At 47.7% G+C, this 23,197-nt stretch overlaps 2 protein-coding genes across 7 annotated transcripts in view; one reads left to right on the top strand and one right to left on the bottom strand.

The window, feature by feature from the left end:
- Positions 1-1,083: 1,083 nt before the first annotated feature.
- The window catches only part of PSMD8 (proteasome 26S subunit, non-ATPase 8), a 328,475-nt gene continuing 306,361 nt past the window's right edge, over positions 1,084-23,197 (bottom strand). For both annotated transcript variants that reach the window (XM_079985725.1, XM_079985724.1), the window contains exons 2-8: positions 10,385-10,574; positions 8,250-8,322; positions 6,720-6,822; positions 6,253-6,418; positions 3,404-3,504; positions 2,432-2,540; positions 1,084-1,759 (exon numbers count right to left, since the gene is read on the bottom strand). In XM_079985725.1, the coding sequence (XP_079841851.1) occupies positions 1,622-1,759; positions 2,432-2,540; positions 3,404-3,504; positions 6,253-6,418; positions 6,720-6,822; positions 8,250-8,322; positions 10,385-10,558 (864 nt within the window). In that variant the 5' untranslated portion in view covers positions 10,559-10,574 and the 3' untranslated portion in view covers positions 1,084-1,621. The remainder of the gene's footprint in view (positions 1,760-2,431; positions 2,541-3,403; positions 3,505-6,252; positions 6,419-6,719; positions 6,823-8,249; positions 8,323-10,384; positions 10,575-23,197) is intronic.
- CATSPERG (cation channel sperm associated auxiliary subunit gamma) overlaps positions 10,709-23,197 on the top strand; it is a 43,429-nt gene continuing 30,940 nt past the window's right edge. Inside the window, exons 1-8 of one of the 5 annotated variants that reach the window (XM_079985302.1) lie at positions 10,709-10,803; positions 16,292-16,528; positions 17,127-17,180; positions 18,814-18,958; positions 19,903-20,029; positions 20,886-20,955; positions 21,784-21,939; positions 22,311-22,482. In XM_079985302.1, coding sequence (XP_079841428.1) covers positions 16,316-16,528; positions 17,127-17,180; positions 18,814-18,958; positions 19,903-20,029; positions 20,886-20,955; positions 21,784-21,939; positions 22,311-22,482 — 937 coding nt within the window. In that variant the 5' untranslated portion in view covers positions 10,709-10,803; positions 16,292-16,315. The other 4 variants (XM_079985301.1, XM_079985303.1, XM_079985304.1 and 1 more) reach the window with 4 other exon arrangements.

Below are 23,197 nucleotides of genomic sequence, written 5' to 3'. Positions count from 1 at the left end.
GGGCTGCCAGCCCTGTGGATTCTATTGGTTCTCCTGGAATTGCTTCCAGCTGCAGGGAGTTCTGGGCCAACTATGATAAGTACCAGAGGTGGCCTTCCAGGTGTTGTGACTTCCAGCTCCCTTCTTCCCTGTCCATTGGTCCTGGTGGCTGGGGCTTTTAGGAGCTGGAGGTCAACAAAATTTGGAGGGTCTCCCACGCCTCATATATGCTAACTATCTGGTCAGTGTGGATGTCCCAAGGTGGGCTGTCCTAACTTTTTGATATCAGTGCGGGTGCTCAGGGATTCATTGGTAGTAAGGTTGCACCCAGGGCAGGTTAAAAGCACAAGCTTTTCTGATGGTCCACACAGCTAATGCTGGCAGGCCACACCTGCTAAGGCCGGCTATAAAGCAGTGTTTCCCCAACGTGGGTCTCCAGCTGCTTTTGGACTACAATTCCCATCGTTCCTGACCGCTGGTCCTGCTTGTTAGGGATGATGGGAGTTGTAGTCCAAAAAAAAGGTGGAGACCCAAGTTGGGGAAACACTGCTATAAAGTGAGAATAACTCTACAGGTGTTGTCTTTTGCTATTCAGCCTCTTTTGCCTCTACTGAGCCTGTGGAAATGTGTGATTACGGAGGACACACAGGACAGCAGCAGGTATAAGGGCAAGTTAAGGCTCATCTCAGTAACTTGATTCCTAAGTGTGCATGTGTGCCTCACTGTTAAAACTTCCTTTTTTATCAGTTGACAACTGTAATGCACCAAACCAAGGCAACATTTAGTAGTCCAGTTCTGATGTTCCCCTATTACTGCTGGCACCCCGCTCAACAAAGTCACAGGGACCATTCTACTGTAATGTTAAACAACAAGCCTGCTCTTCCCTTCTTCAGCATGTCTGCAGGGAAATCTAGAACATTTTGTTCGGACAAAATGGACAAACCCCTGCTTAGCTTAAAATGGAAGTGGTTGTGTGGCCATGGAAACTTATACCTGAAACACTACTAAACTATGGTTTTGCTTCATGTCCTGGTTGGGTCCGACTAGCTAAGCCTTCCTGCATTAATAGCTTTCAAGTGCACTTATGACAGTTGGGAAACTGCATTTGTAGAAGAAACTGTGTTTATTTAACCTACAGTCAATCCTTGTAAGTGGCTTGCACCGAAAGGCGACAGCAAGTTACCAAATAAAAACCAAAACCAAAAGTCAGATTGTAATTCTGGGAGGCCAGTTTAACCCTGCGCTGACCAGAAAGCAGAGAAAAGTATCCGCTTCCAGTGCAACCAGTTCCTGGCATTAATTTTGAACAATTAGCAAATGCCAGGAAAGGGGAGGGGAGGCAATAATATCGGCTAGTTCCACCCCTCTGAGGTCAGAAAAGGCCATGAATCACCAGCCCCCCTCCCTTTCACATCCAGAACATCTCTCCACCTAGGACCAAGGAACCATGTAACTGTTAATGACACAGGGATAGGCACAATTTTTACTCTGGCATCCCAGGAGAAAAAGATGGGGTGAAAGAGTCCCCGCCCCTCCTATATAAGCAAATTGACTGCCCGCTGTATGGGAACTGGATTACAAATACTAAAATGGGGAGGGGGGGGAAGAGTAACCCACAGTCCCAGCCCATGGTGGGGGCCCGTTAGACGATCATCTCCAGCTGCCGGGCATATTCGATAACTTGTTTGGCTAGCTCTGTCGAAGGGATGGTGGCATCTTCCGGCTTCTGCTGCTGGCCCGTGAAACAGTAGTGGCTGTTTGGGCCTAGAACCCAGCCTCGCTGTAAAAGGGCAAGAGGATGTTATATGAGATTCTTTTTTAAAACAGCAATGCCACAAAACCCACCCCATGAACACGGAGGCTTGTTTCTCCAGCAAAGGTCCCTCCCTCATCTTGGCCTTGTAGGAGAGCTAAAAATAGTGCCAATATATTTCACATCTGGCAACCAACCCTTGGGTTTCAGATAGTACAGGGGTAAAGGAAAAGGGACCCCTGACCATTAAGTCCAGTCGCGAATGACTCTGGGGTTGAGGCGCTCATTTCGCTTTATTGGCCGAGGGAGCCGGTGTACAACTTCTGGGTCGTGTGGCCAGCATGACTAAGCCGCTTCTGGCGAACCAGAGCAGTGTACAGAAACGCTGTCTACCTTCCCGCCGGAGGGGTACCTATTTATCTACTTGCACTTTTGAGGTGCTTTTGAACTTCTAGGTTGGCAGGAGCAGGGACTGAGCAACGGGAATTCACCCCGTTGTGGGGATTCAATCTGCCGACCTTCTGATTGGCAAGCCCTAGGCTCTGTGGTTTAGGCCACAGCGCCACCTGCGTCCCTCTAGTACATGGGTAGAGGAGTATAAAAAGCCCGGTACACAGATTTCCAGAGCCCTCCAACGGCTCATTTACCAGAAGTAATGTATTTAATGTTAACTCTGGAAGTCTGTACTCAAATTCTCACCTTCTTGGCATAGTCTGTCATCTTCTTGGGGGTGAAGAAGAGCATGCGAGTGGCCTCATTGAACAGGATCTTCTCATAGGCCTTCTCAATGCAGCTGGCAATTTCATCCCTGGGGTGGGAGGGAAAAAACGGAACACAAGCAGGTCACCCAGACGGAATTCTTGGCACACAACTCGGCCGCTATGAAGCAGGGTTAAGCCCCACTGATGTCAAGAGGAGACGTAAGGAGGTGCTGAATTCTCTCCCACTGAGACTGATAGGGGATTTCAAGGTGCTTAAGATATGGCTGGGCTGTGAGGTTACAGGGTCTATAGGGTTTAAAGCACATCACATATACTCAGGAATCCTCACAGCTGCTGTGTTGGTCTGTAAGGTAAAGGGACCCCTGACCATGAGGTCCAGTCGTGGCCAACTCTGGGGTTGCGGCGCTCATCTTGCTTTATTGGCCGAGGGAGCCGGCATATAGCTTCTGGGTCATGTGGCCAGCATTACTAAGCCGCTTCTGGCGAACCAGAGCAGCGCACGGAAACGCCGTTTACCTTCCTGCCGGAGCGGTACCTATTTATCTACTTGCACTTTGACGTGCTTTTGAACTGCTAGGTGGGCAGGAGCAGGGTCTGAGCAACAGGAGCTCACCCCGTTGTGGGGATTCGAACTGCTGACCTTCTCATCGGCAAGTCCTAGGTTCTGTGGTTTAACTCACAGCGCCACCCGCGTCCCGTGTTGGTCTGTATTAACTACCGTATTCCACAAAGGGGTGGGATGGTGTCACAGAGGCAACTAGGTGGGAACGAGGCAAGTTTTTCAGGCTTTTGATAGAGGGTGTTTTTTTGAGGAATACCAATGGCGGATATATTTCGTTCTCAACTCTTACTCCTGGTGTGCACAAGAGGAAATATCACCTGCCCTTGCAGAAGACCTTACCCCATGTTTATAAAACGAGTCTGAGAGAGCTAAGAGAGCACGACCCACCTGACAGTGTCCAACAGGATGTCGATGAAGAAAGCGTAACTCTCTGCTGGGATGTTGCCTTTTGCAAGGAAGACTTTATTGTAACTGCCTTCCATCAAATACTAAGGCAGGAGGAAAGAAGAAGAGTATCACAGAGATAAACAATTTATTAGTCACCTTTTCAAGGTAGCTGACCAAAGCCACATACAACTGATAATGTAGCAATCAATACACAATAGAAAGAAAGGTGTGGTCACTGAAAATTTTGGAACAGCATGTTGTCTTAATAAGGTTTTATCCAGTGTTAGAAACTCAAGATAGCCACCAAATGGCTCCTTAAACCAGGGTTACAGTCATCAAAACGGGATGTCTAGTTGCCATTTTGGGGCCAGGCGCCTGGAAAGTCCTATTTTTAAATACGACTTTTTTGGTTCCTGAAATTTGTTCTGATTGTGCTGATAAAATATCACGGATAGAATTCTACAGGATGTGTTGTTAAGTGTGTGAAAAGAGTCACGATCCAAGGATCCCCAGGCATGCACCTCCAGATGGTGGAGATTTCTGGCACCTGGGAATCTTCACCTGGTTGCAAAGGCCCAATAAAGGTAAAGGTAAAGGTACCCCTGCCCGTACGGGCCAGTCTTGACAGACTCTGGGGTTGTGCGCCCATCTCACTTAAGAGGCCAGGGGCCAGCGCTGTCCGGAGACACTTCCGGGTCACGTGGCCAGCGTGACATCGCTGCTCCGGCCAGAGCCAGAGCCGCACACGGAAACGCCGTTTACCTTCCCGCTGGTAAGCGGTCCCTATTTATCTACTTGCACCCGGAGGTGCTTTCGAACTGCTAGGTTGGCAGGCGCTGGGACCGAGCAGCGGGAGCGCACCCCGCCGCAGGGATTCGAACCGCCGACCTTTCGATCGGCAAGCCCTAGGCGCTGAGGCTTTAACCCACAGCGCCACCTGCGTCCCATTAAAGGCCCAATAGCCAGGTGCAAAACATCCCTGGCGAATTCCAATGCTGGTTTTATGCAATTATTAATGTATTGCATTAGTTTTTGTTGTGTTATGTCTGGAACTCCCTCACACAACTCCTCCAAAGCAGCAACCCTCTCCTCACCTTCAACTCTTCCCTTTCCAGGATCCAACCCACCTTTTCTATTAACCTTTTGGCACACCGCTTAGGGAGAATATGTCATTGTTTCAGTTACACACACTGCTTTCGAATGGGTGGCCTAGGTCCACCGCTATCTCAGGAAAACCTTCTCCTCCCATACAGGGCTTCTTCCCACAGCGGGTTTTTAAGGTCCACGAACAAGGCTTGCTATTTTGGAAAGCCAAGATTGGTATCCACAAGAAGCACAGCCTTTTCAGACTTAACGCTCTTGCGAGGACTACAGTTTAGCCTTGTTTCACAGAGAACAGGAATATAGGGAGGTGCCTCATACCAAGTTGGAGCATTGCCCCGTCTTGCTCGGTACAGCCAACACTGTCGTGAACAAGTTGATTGAACTTAGGACCCTTTGCATGAAAGGAAAGTGCTTCTCCTCCTAAGCTAAAGACCTTCCCAGAAACAAGCAGAGTTTTTAAATGCAACTGGAAGGTGCTTTTGTGTTGTTTAATAATAATAATAATAATAATAATAATAATAATAATAATAATTTATTATATATACCCCGCCCATCTGGCTGAATCTCCCCAGCCACTCTGGGCGGCTCCCAATCAAATGTTACAAACAGTACAGCATTAAATATTAAAAACTTCCCTAAACAGGGCTGCCTTCAGATGTCTTTTAGATAGGATAACTGCTTATTTCCTTCACATCTGAAGGGAGGGTGTTCCACAGGGCGGGCGCCACTACCGAGAAGGCCCTCTGTCTGGTTCCCTGTAGCCTCACTTCTCGCAATGAGGGAACCACCAGAAGGCCCTCGGCGCTGGATCTCAGTGTCCGGGCTGAACGATGGGGGTGGAGACGCTCCTTCAGGTATACAGGACCAAGGCCGTTTAGGGCTTGAAAGGTCAGCACCAACACTTTGAATTGTGTTCGGAAACGTACTGGGAGCCAATACAGATCTCTCAGGACTGGTGTTATGTGGTCCCGGCAGCTACTCCCAGTCACCAGTCTAGCTGCCGCATTCTGGATTAATTGCAGTTTCCGGGTCACCTTCAAAGGTAGCCCCACGTAGAGTGCATTGCAGTAGTCCAAGCGGCGATAACTAGAGCATGCACCACTCTGGCAAGACAGTCTGCGGGCAGGTAGGGTCTTAGCCTGCGTACCAGGTGGAGCTGGTAGACAGCCGCCCTGGACACAGAATTAACCTGCGCCTCCATGGACAGTTGTGAGTCCAGAATGACTCCCAGGCTGCGCACCTGGTCCTTTTATAGCTGCATTAGAAAATTGCTATACAGTGGTGCCTCGCAAGACGAAATTAATCCGTTCTGTGAGGCTCTTCGTATAGCGGTTTTTTCGTCTTGTGAAGCAAGCCCATTAGCGGATTAGCGCTATTAGCGGTTTAGCGGCTTTTAGCGGATCAGCTGATAAGCGGCTTAGGAAAAGGGGGAAAAAAGGGAAAAAACCCCGCAGGAACTCGCAAGACATTTCCGTCTTGCGAAGCAATCCCATAGGGAAATTCGTTTTGCGAAGCGCCTCCAAAACGGAAAACCCTTTCGTCTAGCGGGTTTTCCGTCTTGCGAGGCGTTCGTCTTGTGGGGCACCACTGTATTTCATTGCTTACCTGGGGGAGGTAGGGGGCACAGAACAGGGAAAATAACTAAATATACCTCCTCTCTACCCAATTAAGGGCACTTTGCTAGTTAAGCACTTATTCACAGGGCCTGGGAAGGAGAAAAGCAAAGAGGAGAGGAGAGGCGTCACCTGCTCCAAAGATACAGGGTGCTTGATGTAGACATTGGTCTGAATGTCCTTGGCTGGCAGCCTTTCAAGCTCAGTGTGGAACTCTGCGACACGGTTCTGAGACAGCAGGAAGAGAAGGTTCAAGCCCAGCAGCTGATGCTTGTAGGCTGACTCCGGTAACTCATCTCTGAGGAGGGAAGGGGGAAGAGAGAGATGCTGAATTTGTGTTACGGAGTGCTTTAGCCAGAGAGACCCCAAAAGGCACAGGAGCAATAGATCATTTGAGCCAAAGGAATGATTTTGCCTCTTCTGCTGCCCCACCCCATGGTGCTCCCATCTCCTGCACATCAGAGGAATTACGGGGGGTTTGTTTCGTTCAGGAAAAGTTATTTTTAAAAATTCCTGAAAAACATCAGAGTTGGGTTTGGGGATAAAAACCCTGATGAGTAAAACAATTATCTGAAAGGGTTCAAGGCAGGAATACTTACTTGTAATCAAAATAGTAGCACTTCAGCTGGGCCATGTACCTCTCAAAAGATGGGATGTCTTTCTTCAAGATACTCCACTGTGCTCCGATTTCTAGAATATCTCCTTGCGGGGCAAGAAGGGAAATGAGGGGCAGAGCATTAGCAACAACAAGCAGAGGAGTTGCAATGTTAGAGCAAAGCAAGCTGATCAGGCTGGTATCTTGCCTCCAAGTCTGGCAAAGCAACCAAAATGTCTGGGCAACCAAAATGGTCAAAGGCCTGGAAAGGATGCCTTATGAGGAACGGCTAAGGGAGCTGGGCATGTTTAGCCTGGAGAAGAGGAGGTTAAGGGGTGATATGATAGCCATGTTCAAATATATAAAAGGATGTCACATAGAGGAGGGAGAAAGGTTGTTTTCTGCTGCTCCAGAGAAGTGGACACGGAGCAATGGTTCCAAACTACAAGAAAGAAGATTCCACCTAAACATTAGGAAGAACTTCCTGACAGTAAGAGCTGTTTGACAGTGGAATTTGCTGCCAAGGAGTGTGGTGGAGTCTCTTTCTTTGGAGGTCTTTAAGCAGAGGCTTGACAACCATATGTCAGGAGTGCTCTGATGGTGTTTCCTGCTTGGCAGGGGGTTGGACTCGATGGCCCTTGTGGTCTCTTCCAACTCTATGATTCTATGATTACTAACAGATTTCTAACAGTAAGAGCTGTTCGACAGTGGAACAGATTCCCTCGAGAGGCTGTGGACTCTTCTTCCTTGGGAGGTTATTAAGCAGATGTTGGATGGCCATCTGTCATGGATGCTTTAGTTGAGATTCCTGCATTGCAGGGGGCTGGACTAGATGACGCTCTGGGTCCCTTCCAACTCTATGATTCTAGGTGGCTCATATAAGAACTGGAAGGGAAGCCTACAACATCTTTACTCCACCAGCACCTCCTGCATCTGCCACCAGGACCAGGGGCTGTGAGAGACAGCAGCAGCAGCCATGCAGTGAGGAAGTTCTGGCCTGTATAGGACTAATATTTCGCTGCTTCAATTGTCGGTTCTAAGGCAGGAGACTCAGCGACACAATGGCATTTGTGGGAACATCAAGGGACAAGGGGAGAAAGCTAATATACACCTTTGCCCCCCTGCTGTAGTGACTCCTGTATCATTGTCCATTTTGTCATTTTTAAAACATATTGTAAACTTCAGTTAGTGGGCGAGGTACAAAAACTCCCAAATAAACAAATAATATGAGGCAGAGCTTAAAATACAACAAACCAACAAATAATGGTACATAGAGAAGGAGAAAGTCTCGTCAAGGGGCCTTTCTTGCTCTTTTTCTTTGCCCACAGTGTGATTTTGTCACTTTCAGCCTGAGGGACAGGTGAAGATGCATTCTTTAAATTATCATCAGAAACAAGGACAGTGGCTGTTCTTGAGAACAGAGACCGTGTTGATGGCCAAACAGCAAACTTCAGAGGGATGAATTTGCCTCACAGATTTCTCTCTGTGTTAGGAGATTCCTACCAACCTTGTGCATGGGTCGGATTATACTCACTTGCCAAGATAAGCTGCTGTTTAGTCAGTTTTGTGCCTGTTGTGGGCAGAAAGTTGAGTTCAAGCAGAGCTAACTGGAACAGAGCAGAGAGAGGGAGAAATAGGTTACTGCTGGGGCTGATGAGAGCTCTAACACCTGGAGGGCACAGGGTTGGCAAAGCTTGGTTTAGAGCTATTGCAGTCTGACTTAACATCTTAATATTGATGGCTGGTGGCTTGAAAAAATGAAGAATTGGACAAATTCAGGGAGCCGGGCGCTGTCAACAGCTATCAGCTAAGGAAGGGAGCATTCCAACCGTAGAAACATAATAATAATATTTATTCCCTGCCCCAGTCACCCTAGTACCAGAGAGGCAGCAACCCTTCAAAAGTTGTTAAGACTCCAGTCCTCATCAACCCCAGAAACCATGGCTGATGGGCAAGGATTAGGCACCAGGAAAAAGCTTTATAATCAGGCCTTTGGCATTTAACTATCTGTGGTCTTTCTAGAAGTGGGTGGGATGTTTTTAGTGTATTTCTCTCTTGGTTTTAATGTACCTATGTGGGTTTTTATGGTATGTTTGCTTGTCTGTCTGTAAGTCACTTTGGGTCATTCTGGGCAAGATAAAGTGACTAACAAATTCAATACATAATAATAATAATAATAATAATAATAATAATAATAATAATAATAGGATGATGGCAGTTGAAGTCCAAAACCAACAACTGCAGGCTCTCGCCTTTCCCAACCCTGCTGTGTACCCTTGTTATATGATGCTTTTGGGATAGTGCATGAATGCTGTGCATAGCTGTTAACTTTCAGATTTGAAAATAAGGGATCAGCAGCCTTGAAAACAAGGGATCAGCAGCCTCACCTGTCCCGGGGACAGTCTATGGGATATCTAACAACCTGGGATAGCAGCAGGAAGCGGCGCTGGAATAAGGGAATTTCCCGCAAAAAAGGGAAGGTTGACAGCTATGATGCTGTGCCGAATTGTTTTGTTTGAAATCTCCATTGAGGCAGCTGGCTGGCTGCAGCTGGAGACCGGATGCTGTTAAGGACTGCCTCAATCACGGCAAGGCTCATCGACCTGACTCAGCCGAAAGAGAGAGAGGCTCGTAAACAGGTTTTCAGCTTAGGCAAAAACATCTCCGCTGAGTCACTGGCCTCCTCTTCCGGCAGCAAAGGAGCCCGGCACCCAGAGGCTTGCCGGGACAGAGCCACCTCAAACAGGGACACAGGAAACTGCCCGATGCGGAATGAGGTCCTCTGCTCCATCTAACTCAGTACTGCCCACACTGACCGGCAGCGATCAGGCACAGAGTTTTCCCCACTCCCGCCTGGAGACATGCGGGCTAAACATCAGGAAGAACTTCCTGACAGTAGGAGCTGTACCACAAGTGCTGGTGGGCTCTCCTTCCTTGGGAGGATTTTAAGTACTGTATTTTTTGCTCTATAAGACTCACTTTTCCCCTCCTAAAAAGTAAGGGGAAATGTGTGTGCATCTTATGGAGCGAATGCAGGCTGCACAGCTATCCCAGAAACCAGAACAGTAAGAGGGATTCCTGCTTTCACTGTGCAGCGATCCCTCTTGCTGTTCTGGCTTCTGAGATTCAGAATATTTTTTTTCTTGTTTTCCTCCTCCAAAAACTAAGGGGCGTCTTGTGGTCTGGTGCGTCTTATAGAGCGAAAAATACGGTAGTCACGGGGATTCCTGCATTGCAGGGGGTTCGACTGGATGACCCTGGGTGTCCCCTTCCAACTCTATGATTCTGTATTTAGGGATGGGTGATCGGCCTCTGTTTTCATGCCCCAGTCCCCGCTTTTCACACCTCAATGCAAACCACTGGCTCTCCCTGCCTCCCAGACGCGGGTTCCCGACCTTCTCTCGGAACAAAGGCTTCCCCCTCCTCTCCCTCGCCCCTCTCCCCAGCGCCTGCTTCCACTAACAACCTCACTGTAAATGGAAGTCTCCTCCCCGGCCAGGCTTTTCCTGCAGCCCTCGAGAGCCCCTATCGCCCCATTTCCACTTCGAGGGCGGTTTCTAGTGGCGCCGCGCCGCCCTCGGCGGGGCTGTTTCCAGGCTCCCCCCCCCCCAGCCGCGTCGGTTTCTCGGGCCCCCTGCCCGTTTCAAGCGCCCGCGCCGGCCCCCTTGCCTTGAGGCGGCCCAGCAAGTCTCCGCACTTGCTCAGGCTGAGGTTCTTGCGGTTCCACTCGGCCCTCAGCTGCTCGTACATGCCCGCCGCCTCCTTCAGCCCCGCGGCGCCCGCCTCCGCCCCGTTCAGCACCGGCCCTCCGGCCGCCGCCATCACAGTCACTCCCGCTGCCATGAATCGGCAGCCGGCTCTGAGGAGAAGAAGGGGAAGGAGCCGCGGCAGCAGCTGTCACAAAAGCCCAGCGCGACGTCCTCGCTTGGCGGCCGCCCGCGCGAGGTCTCCATGGCAACCGGGCCTCGAGGCCGGCGCGCGCGCGCGCGCGTCGGCGACGCACCAACGGCTCCTGCTCCCGATTGGCTGGAAGGTTTTTGGAGCGCATGCGCGAAGCGGAGTAACGGCTCCGAGGGAAGCGAGCGGAGGTGTTTGAAGCGGGGGCGCTGAGGCGCTAATTTTGGGGAGCGCCATGTAGGCGGGTTTTTTTTTTGGGCGGCGGCGGCGGCGAGGGGGAGAAGGTATGAGCGCTGAGGAGAACGTTTGGGAAGCGTAGCGTCTTGAAATAGCTGTTGGCTTTTAACGTCACCAGGGTGACGTCACTAGTAGGGAGGCGTCTACGGGAGGCCCCGTGACGTCACCAGCCAAGAGGCTAGGCGTGGGATGCCAGGCGTGGGAAACGCAGACCAGTGACACAGGCAACCTAGTTCAGTTGCTGCAGAAGTTTATTTGACAGGTTTGATTTGGTTTTTTTAAGAAAAAATAATTTTTTATTAGAATTTCCACATTGATAACAAAAACCACAAAGCAGAGTGGTACCCAAAAACAGAAAAAGAAAAAAAAAGAGAGAGAAAAAAGAACAATAAACAGATAAACAATAACAACAAACTTAATTCTTCACAAATCCAACCTTTTAAGCATCTTAGTTGACTTCTGAGTTTCCTTGTAGTTAAAAGTAACAGCTTTCCAGTAACATTATTAAACTAAAACAAGTTCCAGTTATAGTCCATCTTACTCTTCTTAACATTCTAAATCCCATTTATTTAATTATAGCTTAATTTAATCCTAGGCCTAATTACTTCTTTCAAGTAATTTCTATTTTTTTATGTTTGACAGGTTTAATTTGTTATTAAACACACAACAGAGTTTATGCCAGATGTAACAGATTGAAACAGGCATTGAGAATGGGGTATTGGAGTCTCCCATGCTGGTTGCAATGAGCAATTTAATATCCTGGCCAAGGCCTCCCTGTTGGGAGGACTTCCAGGCCTCCATGACAACCATGGGGTTTTTTGTTGTTGTTGTTTAGTCGTTTAGTCGTGTCCGACTCTTCGTGACCCCATGGACCAGAGAACGCCAGGCACTCCTGTCCTCCACTGCCCCCCGCAGCTTGGTCAGACTCATGCTGGTAACCTCGAAAACACTATCCAACCATCTCGTCCTCTGTCGCCCCCTTCTCCTTGTGCCCTCCATCTTTCCCAACATCAGGGTCTTCTCCAGGGAGTCTTCTCTTCTCATGAGGTGGCCAAAGTACTGGAGCCTCAGCTTCACAATCTGTCCTTCCAGTGAGCACTCAGGGCTGATTTCCTTCAGAATGGAGAGGTTTGATCTTCTTGCAGTCCATGGGACTCTCAAGAGTCTCCTCCAGCACCATAATTCAAAAGCATCAATTCTTCGGTGATCAGCCTTCTTTATGGTCCAGCTCTCACTTCCATACATCACTACTGGGAAAACCATAGCTTTAACTATACGGACCTTTGTTGGCAAGGTGATGTCTCTACTTCTCAAGATGCTGTCTAGGCCTGTCATTGCCCTTCTCCCAAGAAGCAGGCGTCTTTTAATTTCGTGGCTGCTGTCACCATCTGCAGTGATCATGGAGCCCAAGAAAGTAAAATCTCTCACTGCCTCCATTTCTTCCCCTTCTATTTGCCAGGAGGTGATGGGACCAGTAGCCATGATCTTCGTTTTTTTGATGTTGAGCTTCAGACCATATTTTGCACTCTCCTCTTTCACCCTCAATAAAAGGTTCTTTAATTCCTCCTCACTTTCTGCCATCAAGGTTGTGTCATCTGCATATCTGAGGTTGTTGATTACCAGCCAACGATCCTTTTCAGGACACTACAGCAAGGCACCAAGGAGGGTAAATGACAAAGTACAGTGGTGCCTCGCAAGACGAAAAGAATCCGTTCCGCGAGTCTCTTCGTCTAGCGGTTTTTTCGTCTTGCGAAGCAAGCCCATTGACGGCTTAGCGGTTTAGCGGCTTTTAGCGGCATATTGGCTTAGCAGATAAGCGGCTTAGCGGCTTAGAAAAAGGGGGGGAAAGGAAAAAAAAACCGCAGGAACTTGCAATACATTTTCGTCTTGCGAAGCAAGCCCATAGGAAATTCGTTTTGCGAAGCACCTCCAGAACGGAAAACTCTTTCGTCTAGCGAGTTTTCCGCCTTGTGAGACATTCGTCTTGCGGGGCGCCACTGTATAGGACCTGATTGTTAAAGCCCCCACAGCCAGGCCCCCATGAAGAATCCAGAAATTGTGTTGTGTATTATTTTATATACATTCATAGACACTGAAGAGCAGCTGTACATAGAAGAATACAGTGGTACCTCGGGTTACATACGCTTCAGGTTACATACGCTTCAGGTTACAGACTCCGCTAACCCAGAAATAGTGCTTCAGGTTAAGAACTTTGCTTCAGGATAAGAACAGAAATCGGGCTCTGGCGGCGCGGCGGCAGCAGGAGGCCCCATTAGCTAAAGTGCTGCTTCAGGTTAAGAACAGTTTCAGGTTAAGAACAGACCTCCGGAACAAATTAAGTACTTAACCTGAGGTATCACTGTACTCAATTTATTCAGAATGGCATAACCACAGTCCTATGCAAAGTTTCCTGGAAGAACCCAATACAGTGGTACCTCGGGTTACAGACGCTTCAGGTTACATATGCTTCAGGTTACAGACTCCACTAACTCAGAAATAGTACCTCGGGTTAAGAACTTTTTCAGGATGAGAACAGAAATCGCATGGTGGCGGCATTAGCTAAAGTGGTACCTCAGGTTAAGAACAGTTTCAGGTTAAGAACGGACCTCCAGAACGAATTAAGTTCTTAACCTGAGGTACCACTATAGTGCTAACTTTTGACTGCATAGCTTCAACTGGAAAAACACATTTGGCTTTAGCAAAAGATCAGCCAGCTGAAATGCAACCTTTAGCTTTTAACTGAAAATACAAACTATCTTACAAATTTACACTTAAGGTGACACTTAAGGCATGGCTAGCCAGGCTAGAAGCAGCGGTTCAAGTTTAAGAAGTCCAGCATCAGCAGTGAGTTCAGAACTCCATGGAAGCAATGGTGTCCATTTCATGGGGTGCCATGCCCACCTGCCAGGCTTCTAAAGACTGGGCATGTCAAGCCCAATCTCGAGAAATTCATGCCTTGTGAAACCTGAGTGTGCAGATGTTCACCATATCTGAATGGATGCATCTGCTCCCAGTGCTGAGTGTTTCTGGGACCTGGGTGACCCGGCTGTGCCTTTGCTTTCTGACTATGGTTCCTCCACTCTGAGTACTTGGTTGATGCCCTCGCCAGATTCTATTTCCACACTTCTCCACCCAGCAGGGAAGAGTGGAGGTGAAAGTCCTGCTTCCCCCATCCAGAGCAGCTCTGGGAGAGGGATGTGCCTACCCTCGCCTTTGCTCCCTGGTCTCAGGCCTCCCTCTCCCACCATCCTTTTCTCCTCATGCGTCTTGGTCTGCCACTCTACTCCTGAGCCCATCAACACTTTGGGACTCGTGACATGTTATGAGAGAGAAAACCTTTTCTCTATCCACTTTCTCCATAGTACTGTGCATAATAATAATAATAATAATTTATTATTTATACCCTGCCCATCTGGCTGGGTTTCCCCAGCCACTCTGGGCGGCTTCCAACTGAATATTAAAAACAATACAGCATCAGACATTTAAGCAGTTCTATCACGTCACCTCTTGTTTCCTCCAAACTGAAACCCCCCCTTTTTTTAATTTCTTTGTTTTATTTGGTCCATTCATGTCAATTTCTGATGCTCCCTCATCCCTCCTCCCTCCCTCCAGAGCAGTGTTTCCCAACCTTGTGCCTCCAGCTGTTTTTGGACTACAATTCCCATCATCCCTTGCCACTGGTCTTGCTAGTCAGGGATGATGGGAGTTGTAGTTCAAAACAGCTGGAGGCACAAGGTTGGGAAACACTGCTCCAGAGGATGCTCAAGGCATGGCGATTCCCAGCAGATGGCCAGCGGCTTCCTCTGCCCCCATCTTAGCACAGTCCAGGTTCCTGGGGCATCTCCTGGCCCACCTTCTGCAGCAAAACCTGCTCATGGTCCTTGGTAGGGAGATGTTGCTCTGGCACCTGTCCACTCTCAACTTCTTCGATGGTATCTGAGAGCGGCCTGTTGCGTGTCTCTGGCAGGAAGAAAGCGGCAATCCCAGACAGAATTGGGGCTGTCCCGTATATGAGAGGTGGGAGGTATGGAAAATATTCCCCGGTCATTTTTACCATCGGCGCCCCGATGAAACCCCCAATGAAACCCCCAATGTTGACACCCATCATAGGGGAGTTGCACCCCCTTGAGCATCTTGGTAGTTCTTTTCTGAACTTTTTTCAATCTCTACCATAACCTTTTTGAAGTGAGGCGATCTGGAACATGGTATCTTGACATTTAGAAGACATCTGAAGGCAGCCCTCTTTAGGGAAGTTTTTAATGACTGATGTTTTAATGTATTTTTAATCTTTGTTGGAAGCTGTCCAGAGTGGCAGGGGTAACCCAGACAGATGGGCGGCAAATAAATAAATAAATAAATAAATAAATAAATAGATAAATAAATAAATAAATAAATAAATAAATATTTATTTATTCCAAATGCCACTGCACCATAAATTTGTATACCAACATTATTAGAAAGTCACTTTCATTTTTAATTTATTTTCTAATGGTCCCAAGATTAGAATTTGCCCTTTTCACAGCTGCTGCAGACATGGTCACCATCTTTATCAAGCTATCAGCCCTTGGTCAGACACTGCCAGTTCAGACCCCATGAAGGTATAATAAGTGAAATGAAGATTTTTTTTTGTTCCAATGTGCATCGCTTCAGACTTGTTTACACTGGATTGCATTTGCCGTTTTACCACCCATTCCTACAGTTCATATAGGTTCTTTTGGAGCTCTTCACTTTTTGTTTTAACTGCCCTGAACAATTTAGTATTATCAGCAAACTTGGCCCCTAACCGTTCACCCTAATTCTCAATCATTTATGAACAAGTTAAAAAAGCTCCATTCTACATCCTTCCAATGGGAGAACTGTTCATTAATTCATCCTTTGATTCCAGTTAATCAGCTCCTTATCCACAAAAGGAGAAGGCCAGTTGTGTTGTTTATTGTTTCTATTTACTTGGCAATTTTTAAGTCTTTGGAAACTGCCCTGAGCACAGTTTCTAGAGTGGAAAGGTTGGCATTCACCTATCTCAGGAGACAAAGGTGTGTGCCTGTTACCACACACAAGAGGTTAAGGCAAAAACCAGCCAAGTGAAAAGGGCCATGTGACATGTTTCTTCCTTTGTGGAATCCTAGAGGAAGGCTAACAGCCCAGAACCGACTGGTTTTGCCTTCTGTGCAGCACTTGCCAGTATGTTCCTCTGGGGTGAATAGCAGCTATTCACTAACATAGGAGAAAGCAAAGGTGTGTATTCAAAGGACAGGATTCACGTAAGACTTCAATATGCTTTTTTGACTCCTTTGAAGCTTACCATGAAATATCAAGCCAGTCCCTCTGTGGAAAGCCCCCTCTTAGGTCAGATAGAATATTGGGAAGAGGCTTGCTTGTTTAGAACACCTGCATAAAAGGGTTAATTAAAAAGGTAGGGGATTGTTGTTGTTGTTTTGGCAGGTTCCTTTGCAAGGAGCATCTGTGATGTGGCAACTTTTCGCAGCTACCTTGTCCCTTGTTTTCCTGTGCATGAAACATCTATTTGCATCAGATTGCAAATGGGTAGCTGTAGTCAACGATTTTGCTGACCTTGGGAGCGACCGAAAGATTTTCTTTTCCCAGCGGGAAATTAAAAGGGTGGCTGAGATCTTCAAGGAACTCACAGACTCAGCTATAGACCCTGATGACAAAAATGCAGTGAGTACAACATGCCTGGGTGTGGGAGAAGAGATCTTCCTTTCCTTCCATGACTAGCAAGGGCTCTTTGGGTTCCATGGCTCTTGAGCTGGAGCTGTTAGGAGGGTGGGCAAGAGGTCACTTAGAGAGCCCCTAGAACCAAGGGCTGAAGGGAAATCAGACAAACAGGAGTCACACACATCCTCAAAAGTCTAGGCTTAACAGAAGAGGCCAGGGCTGATTGCATCCCAGGCAAAAGCCAAGCCTGACTTGGAAGCTTTTATAATGGAGGGAACCAATGGGCTGCCTTTGTGGGTAGCGTCAACCTAGAGTTTAGGGGGAGATCCCAGTTGTGAAACCTTCTCAAACTGCAGACCTGACCAGCTCACCACAGCAGTGTATAAATCTGGAGCTTCTGCTTTCATCCTTGGAGATCCCTAACAGGCACAAGTGCTTGAATCCCTTACGGTCTCAGTTACTTTGGTTTATTTTATTAAATCAACTGTTTTATTCGGGGCTGCTGTTGGCTTTACTGGTATACTAGTCAACCAGAACTTTCAGCTTATTACTCTTCAAGTGAAAAGAGCTATTGAAATATCGTAACTGTCTCTTTTTACAGAAATACCTGGGATTTCCATACTACCTGAAAATTAATCTGAGCTGCACACTTCAGGTAAGAGAAGAGCCACATGCTTTGTGAGGGCAAGGGATACTTACACATTGTAATTGAAGGGGCACTTTCCCTTTGCTCCCCTGTTGCTTCTGCAATGGACAGATTTGCACTATGGACATAAACTTGTTTTAAGCCACTGCTTTAAAGTGGCATTGCTGTTTCATCTGTTGCTGAGATGCATGATAATCTTGTGAGGGTTTTTTTTTTTTTGGGGGGGAGGGGAGGTCAGCCTGCCTGAAGTCCATGTCCTTTGTAATTCCTGGGGTCCTGGTTCCACAAAGGATTAAAATCTAATGGAGGATTCCATTGCTGAATTAGCCAGACAAGGCTCATAGTTGCCAACTCGGTATGGTCCTTTGTATAACAAAGGAAGCTGCTCTGTGCCAGAGGACAAATGGATGGGCGCCCCTCTCTTACTTGGCTGCCAGTAAGACAGACAAAAGCCAGGATAGTTGTGTGTGTGAGAGAGCTGAGCTAGAAGCAGGCTGCTGGCATAAGCCAGGGAGTCGGAGCCATTCTTGATTTCTGCTGGAATCCAAGGCTGTGTCTATGGGAGAAACAAGACCACTTGGGGTGTTAATGCTGTGAGCCCCTCCACTGTAGGTTTAGGTTGCATATGTGTGTAAATAAACCACATGTCATAAAGAAACCACGGTCTCCGCTGTCTCTTATTCCAAGGAAACCAAACCCTGGGTAAGTGACTGGATAGGAAAAGAAAAAGGGCTTCTTATTCTGTGTCTTGTCAGTTACATAAGAAGAATTATTTGAACATTCCCTCCATAATAACAACCCACTTTACTTCTTTCTTCATTTTTCCAGTCCGTTGTTCCATTTCATTCATTTCTGGCTTAATTTCATACCTCATTTCAAACGCTTTTGGGTTATAAACTATTCTTTTCCAAACTAAAAAATCTCCTGGAAACCTTGTTGCTGAAGAAGCCCAATGGGCGAAACAAGAGTGTATCCTGAGAACTGGTCTATCATCAGCTGCCTTATTGTTACTAAGTAGTTCTGTTTGTTACACTCTCATGACATAGGACTATGCAGAAGGAAGGTATCAGTATGAAATGGCATTGCCAACAGGAACTGTACATTGTAATCGTTGGACTTGACAATCTTTGAACTTGACTATCCTTGGACTTTACGACAATAAAAACAATAAAAATATAGAAGGTTAATAGTAATATGATATGTTATTGTGGGATAACATATCACTGCGGGAGGCAGTGGAAGACAGGAGTGCCTGGTGTGCTCTGGTCCATGGGGTCACGAAGAGTCGGACACGACTAAACGACTAGACAACAACAACATGTTATTGCCATCAGGGGCTGTGCTTTGCATTTTTTTGATATGACAATTACAGTTTTAGTATACAGTATAATGTTATGTTGCTTTACAGCCAGTTACGTGTGTGTTGTGGTATTCTGAACATGATTTACGTAATGAGGCAATTGTGTATGTTGACTGTATCATCAAACACCGACAAAATCTGGCATCTTCTCTCCCCTGTAAGTCGCAACACTAATGTAATAGTTGACAGACCTCTGCTTGGATTGAGTCAGCACAGGCAAGTGACACTAGAGTGATTTTGTGACAAGGGCTCTGGCTCAACAAACTGCTTTCCTCCTTCCAGAACTCAGAATGGGCTATTCGGACAGGTCACTACACTGGACTGAGGCCGATTGTGACTGTCACTTTTTCAGAACCCGTCCACCCTGTGCGTCAGAAACAGGAGCAGCTGCAGATCGAAATGAGGGCTGCTCCGTATAGGGATAAAGGTATTTCAGCATGTCATCTCCAAGAGGCAGTGCGAAAGCAGGAAGCACACAAGGAAGTACCTCATGAAAGAGAAGCTTCCTTTTAAGGAGCTTTGTTCCCTTCGGAATTTTTGGGCTTCAGAAAGCAAATTTTGGATGCCACTAATGGCCACAACTAAGCAGACAGATTGGACCCAGTAAATTCACTTGTGAATTCTCTAAGCTTGCATTGGGGAACCTCTTCATAGATTGCATTGTAGGTTAATTGGCAGAAGGGAAGGCAGCAGTTGGATTTTCTGCCTTGGATGATAATAGCTCATTTCCCGTTGCCTCCAAATCTCTCTCTCTCTCTCTCTCTCTCTCTCTCTCTCTCTCTCTGTGTGTGTGTGTGTATTGGCAGAAGTCAGAACAAGAATCACATCCAAACACCTAACTTAAATAGCAGATAATATTTTGTCTCACTCTTCCGCCAACATGTGTATGATCCTGCCTCTAGCACTGGGTTGAGCAGGCATTTACAGGGATGTAGCCTCTTCCCACTTCTAGTCCTCCCTCTGTTTAGGCTTTTGGAGGGGATTCCTGCTCTGCCACTGAGCCTCTTGGGCCTGCCGATCAGAAGGTCGGTGGTTCAAATCCGCACAATGGGGTGAGCTCCCGTTGCTCTGTCCCAGCTTCTGCTAACCTACCGGTGCATACCACTGCATACCACTGCAAGTAGAGAAATAGGTACTGCTGTGGCAGGAAGGAAAACGGTGTTTCCGTGTGCTCTGGCTTCCGTCATGTTCCTCTGTGCACCAGTAGTTTAGTCATGCTGGCCACATGACCCAGAAAGCTGTCTGTGGACAAATGCCGGCTCCCTCGGTCTGAAGTGAGGTGAGCGCCACATTCCATAGTCGCCTTTGACCGGACTTAACCGTCCAGGGGTCCTTTACCGTTTGACCTTTCCATGCCTTCTCTGCCTCCAGCAAATTGCGACAGTGAGGAAGTTTGCAAAATGTGCTGGTTCACGCCAATGCCCTTCTTGAACGGCACTGTTGTGTTGGATGTGTTGGTGGAGAGCAACGGCATCGGTCTCCCTGTGAAAAACAGAAGGTGAGGGATACGTTTCTAGTTTGTAGACCCAGCAAGAACATTTTCACACGTGCCAGTATCTTGCTTGTGCCATATTTTGAATGAAACCTAAAACAAAGCAAAACCTGAAACCGTCAATCTATTACAGAAAGAGAACTGGCAGCAAAGCTCTCTTGATCAGCTCAGCAGAACTAGAATCATCTTCCACCAGTGACAGTTCCACCTGGCTGTGTCTATGGGCCAAGGGGACACAGCGAGGCCTGTTTCATCCTCCTGGCTGGAGCCGACTGCCGTGTGGCTCCTCCCCTCCCAGAACTGTTTCCTGGACTGACAGTCCCATTTGGCCATTATGTAACAATTACATGAATGTGTTGGTAATTGAACTGGATAGTTTCCCCCTCCCCCCTCCCCCCTCCCCCCTTTTGTATCAAGTCTCTCTGACAGCAAACAATTACGGTACAGTGGTGCCTCGCAAGACGAAAAGAATCTGTTCCGCGATTCTCTTCGTCTAGCGGTTTTTTCGTCTTGCGAAGCAAGCCCATTAGCAGCTTAGTGGATTAGCGCTATTAGCGGTCTAGCGGCTTATAGCGATCAGCTGATAAGCGGCTTAGCGGCTTAGGAAAGGGGGGGGGAAAAGCGAAAAAACCCCGCGGGAACTCACAAGATTTTTTCGTCTTGCGAAGCAACTCCATAGAGAAATTCGTTTAGCAAAGCGCCTCCAAAACGGAAAACCCTTTCGTCTAGCGGGTTTTCCGTCTTGCGAGGCGTTCGTCTTGCGGGGCACCACTGTATTTTGAGTGGAATTGACAGCTTTTAAGAAAAAGTATATAAATGTAGCAAAAGAAAACACATATATTCTTTTTCTCCTTATGTATAGGTTTGCCATAAATATCAATGGCTATGTGGGAATTGTTCAAAATGAGGTGAAGATCAAGATTGGAGAAAAGGTAAAATGTTGGGGTTGGTAGCGATCTCAAGTGGCCTTACAGCCTGCTAACCACTGCTACTTGCAGTCTGTAGATGTGGTTGCATTTGCCTGTGGGGGTTAAACAGAGTTTTAGGATCCCATCTTTGGTAGCAGAAAAGCATAGGAATTAGGCTGCAAAGTCTCCTTTTGAGCAAGTCCAGCTATGAAGTAAGCTGGCTTCCTCTTCCTTACCCTGCTAAACAAAGAATCGGGCAACAACTTGCAAAGTAAGTTTGAAAATTAGATTTACTTACTTTATAATCATGCACTGGCTCCTAGTGACAGTAGCAGTAAAAACTCTGCAGTCTGCTCTTTTCATCTCTCTGCATATTCTTAGAGACTGGGGGGGGGCGAGGCGGGGAGCTGGTTGCAGTGTGTGTGTGTGGTGGGGAGATTCCCTAGATTCTTCTGCAGCTTCTTGACCCCCCTCCTCTCCAACCTCTGCTTCAGCCTCAGAGTCTGAACTGTACTCTGGAACAGGCTCTTCCTGCTCACTAAACCCTGTTGCCCCTCTAGCCTCTGGCACCTCCTCCCTGCAGTCTTCTTCCTCTGACCACTCATCATCGTCCCACCACCAGTCCCCTGGCTCTGAGCCTTCTTCCCCCGGGAGTTCCCCGGCTGGTGCCTCCCACCACTCCTCGGCATCCAGCCAGTCCATGACATGCCCTGCCTCTGCCCTTGTGGGTGGGGCCTGGCACAGTCCCCCTGAGGTTTCACCCTTGGATTCTGTAGAAGGTATCTGTTAGTCCGCAGTGGCTTTGGTGTGATAGACAGACTCTCGTCTCTGGTCCCTTCTTACCAAGCACAGCTAGATTCTTTGAAGAATGTCCTGCAACTGAGCGACCCATCGCGTCCCTTGTGGTACACTTATGGACAAGCCCCCGTGCTCATCCTTGGCGGCATTCCCCGGAGCAAGATTGTCTTCATGTCGGACTCGATGTTTTTTGATTACATTCCAATAGAGGTAAAGGGGAAACGAGACCTCTGCGTAGCACATCTCTGACATGGCATCTCTGTGTTGGCTGGGGTGTGGTGGGGCTGGAACTCCCCCAATAGTTCACACATGAGCTTGGTGCTGGCAAGTGAAGTTGTGGCCGTCCAACGGTGGTGGACTTTGACTTCGGCAGACCACATGTTTTGTGCGTAGTGTGTCCCAGGTTAAGTCCCCAGCATCTCCAGTTGAAAGCAGCTCAAGAGCTGACACCCTTAAACACAGAGGATGCCCATTATAGCTAACAAAGCACAGCATTGTGGGAATTCCCACACAACTCTTAACCTAGTAGGAGCTGAGCCTGTTTCCACCCTTGTCTCGCTTTGTCTCCTTTTCTGCTACAGGTGGGCATTGACAGCTGCTGGATTGGCTCCCTCTCATGCCCACAGGGTACATTCTCCTCTGCCATTGTTGATGCCATTAGTACAGAGAGCACCCTGTTCATCCGGCAGAACCAGCTTGTCTATTACTATACGGGACATTACCCAATCTTGCATGTGAACACCTCTGGGTCTGGTATGTGAGCCTGAGAAGCCAAAAGGCGCAGTTTTGTATTGGTTTTATGCCACTTTAACTGTCATGCCTTCCGTTACGGAACAGATGGAATTCTATGAGAGCTATGCTCTTCCGTTTTCTCTGGGGGCAGGGAATCCTTAGTCACGTTAACTGCCGTCCTGCCCTCAACTTGCACTGGCTGGACAAGGATAGAATATGGACTAACCCCTGGTTGTGGCGGTGCATCTTGAAGGTGTGCCACTGTGGAGGACCCACCCCCATGTAGCACCATGGTTATGCCACAGTAACTGCATTGGCAGCACAGTGCTGACAATGGAAGGGGCAAAACAGCACTGACCGCCAATTAGTTTCTGGGCCCAATTCAAACTCCTCTCTATCCTCTTTTGTATACTATGCATAATTTTATACGCCTCTGTCAATGACAGTCTTTTAGGAAATCACTAACATCATCATGCGGTATTAAAAACAGCACAGTGCTGTTAAAAGCCCTTTCCTTAAAAACAGCCAGTTTCCCAAAACCTGCCAGAATTAAACAGTATTCACCTGATGGTGGAAGGTGGCAAGGAGCTAGTCAGTCTAGCCTCTCTAGGAAGGGAGCTCCAAATTCTGAGAGGTTCTACCAAGAGGGCCCATTGTTATTGGCATCCATCTGTCTCAAGAGACAGTGGAGTGCACCCCAGAAGGAGCACGACGTGTCCCCCACCAGAGGTACTAT

The sequence above is a fragment of the Podarcis cretensis genome (assembly GCF_951804945.1).
Source record: "Podarcis cretensis genome assembly, chromosome: 8".
Lineage (NCBI taxonomy): Eukaryota > Metazoa > Chordata > Lepidosauria > Squamata > Lacertidae > Podarcis > Podarcis cretensis.
Note: the sequence above shows the minus strand (reverse complement) of the source record. Positions and strands in the feature narration are given on the sequence as shown.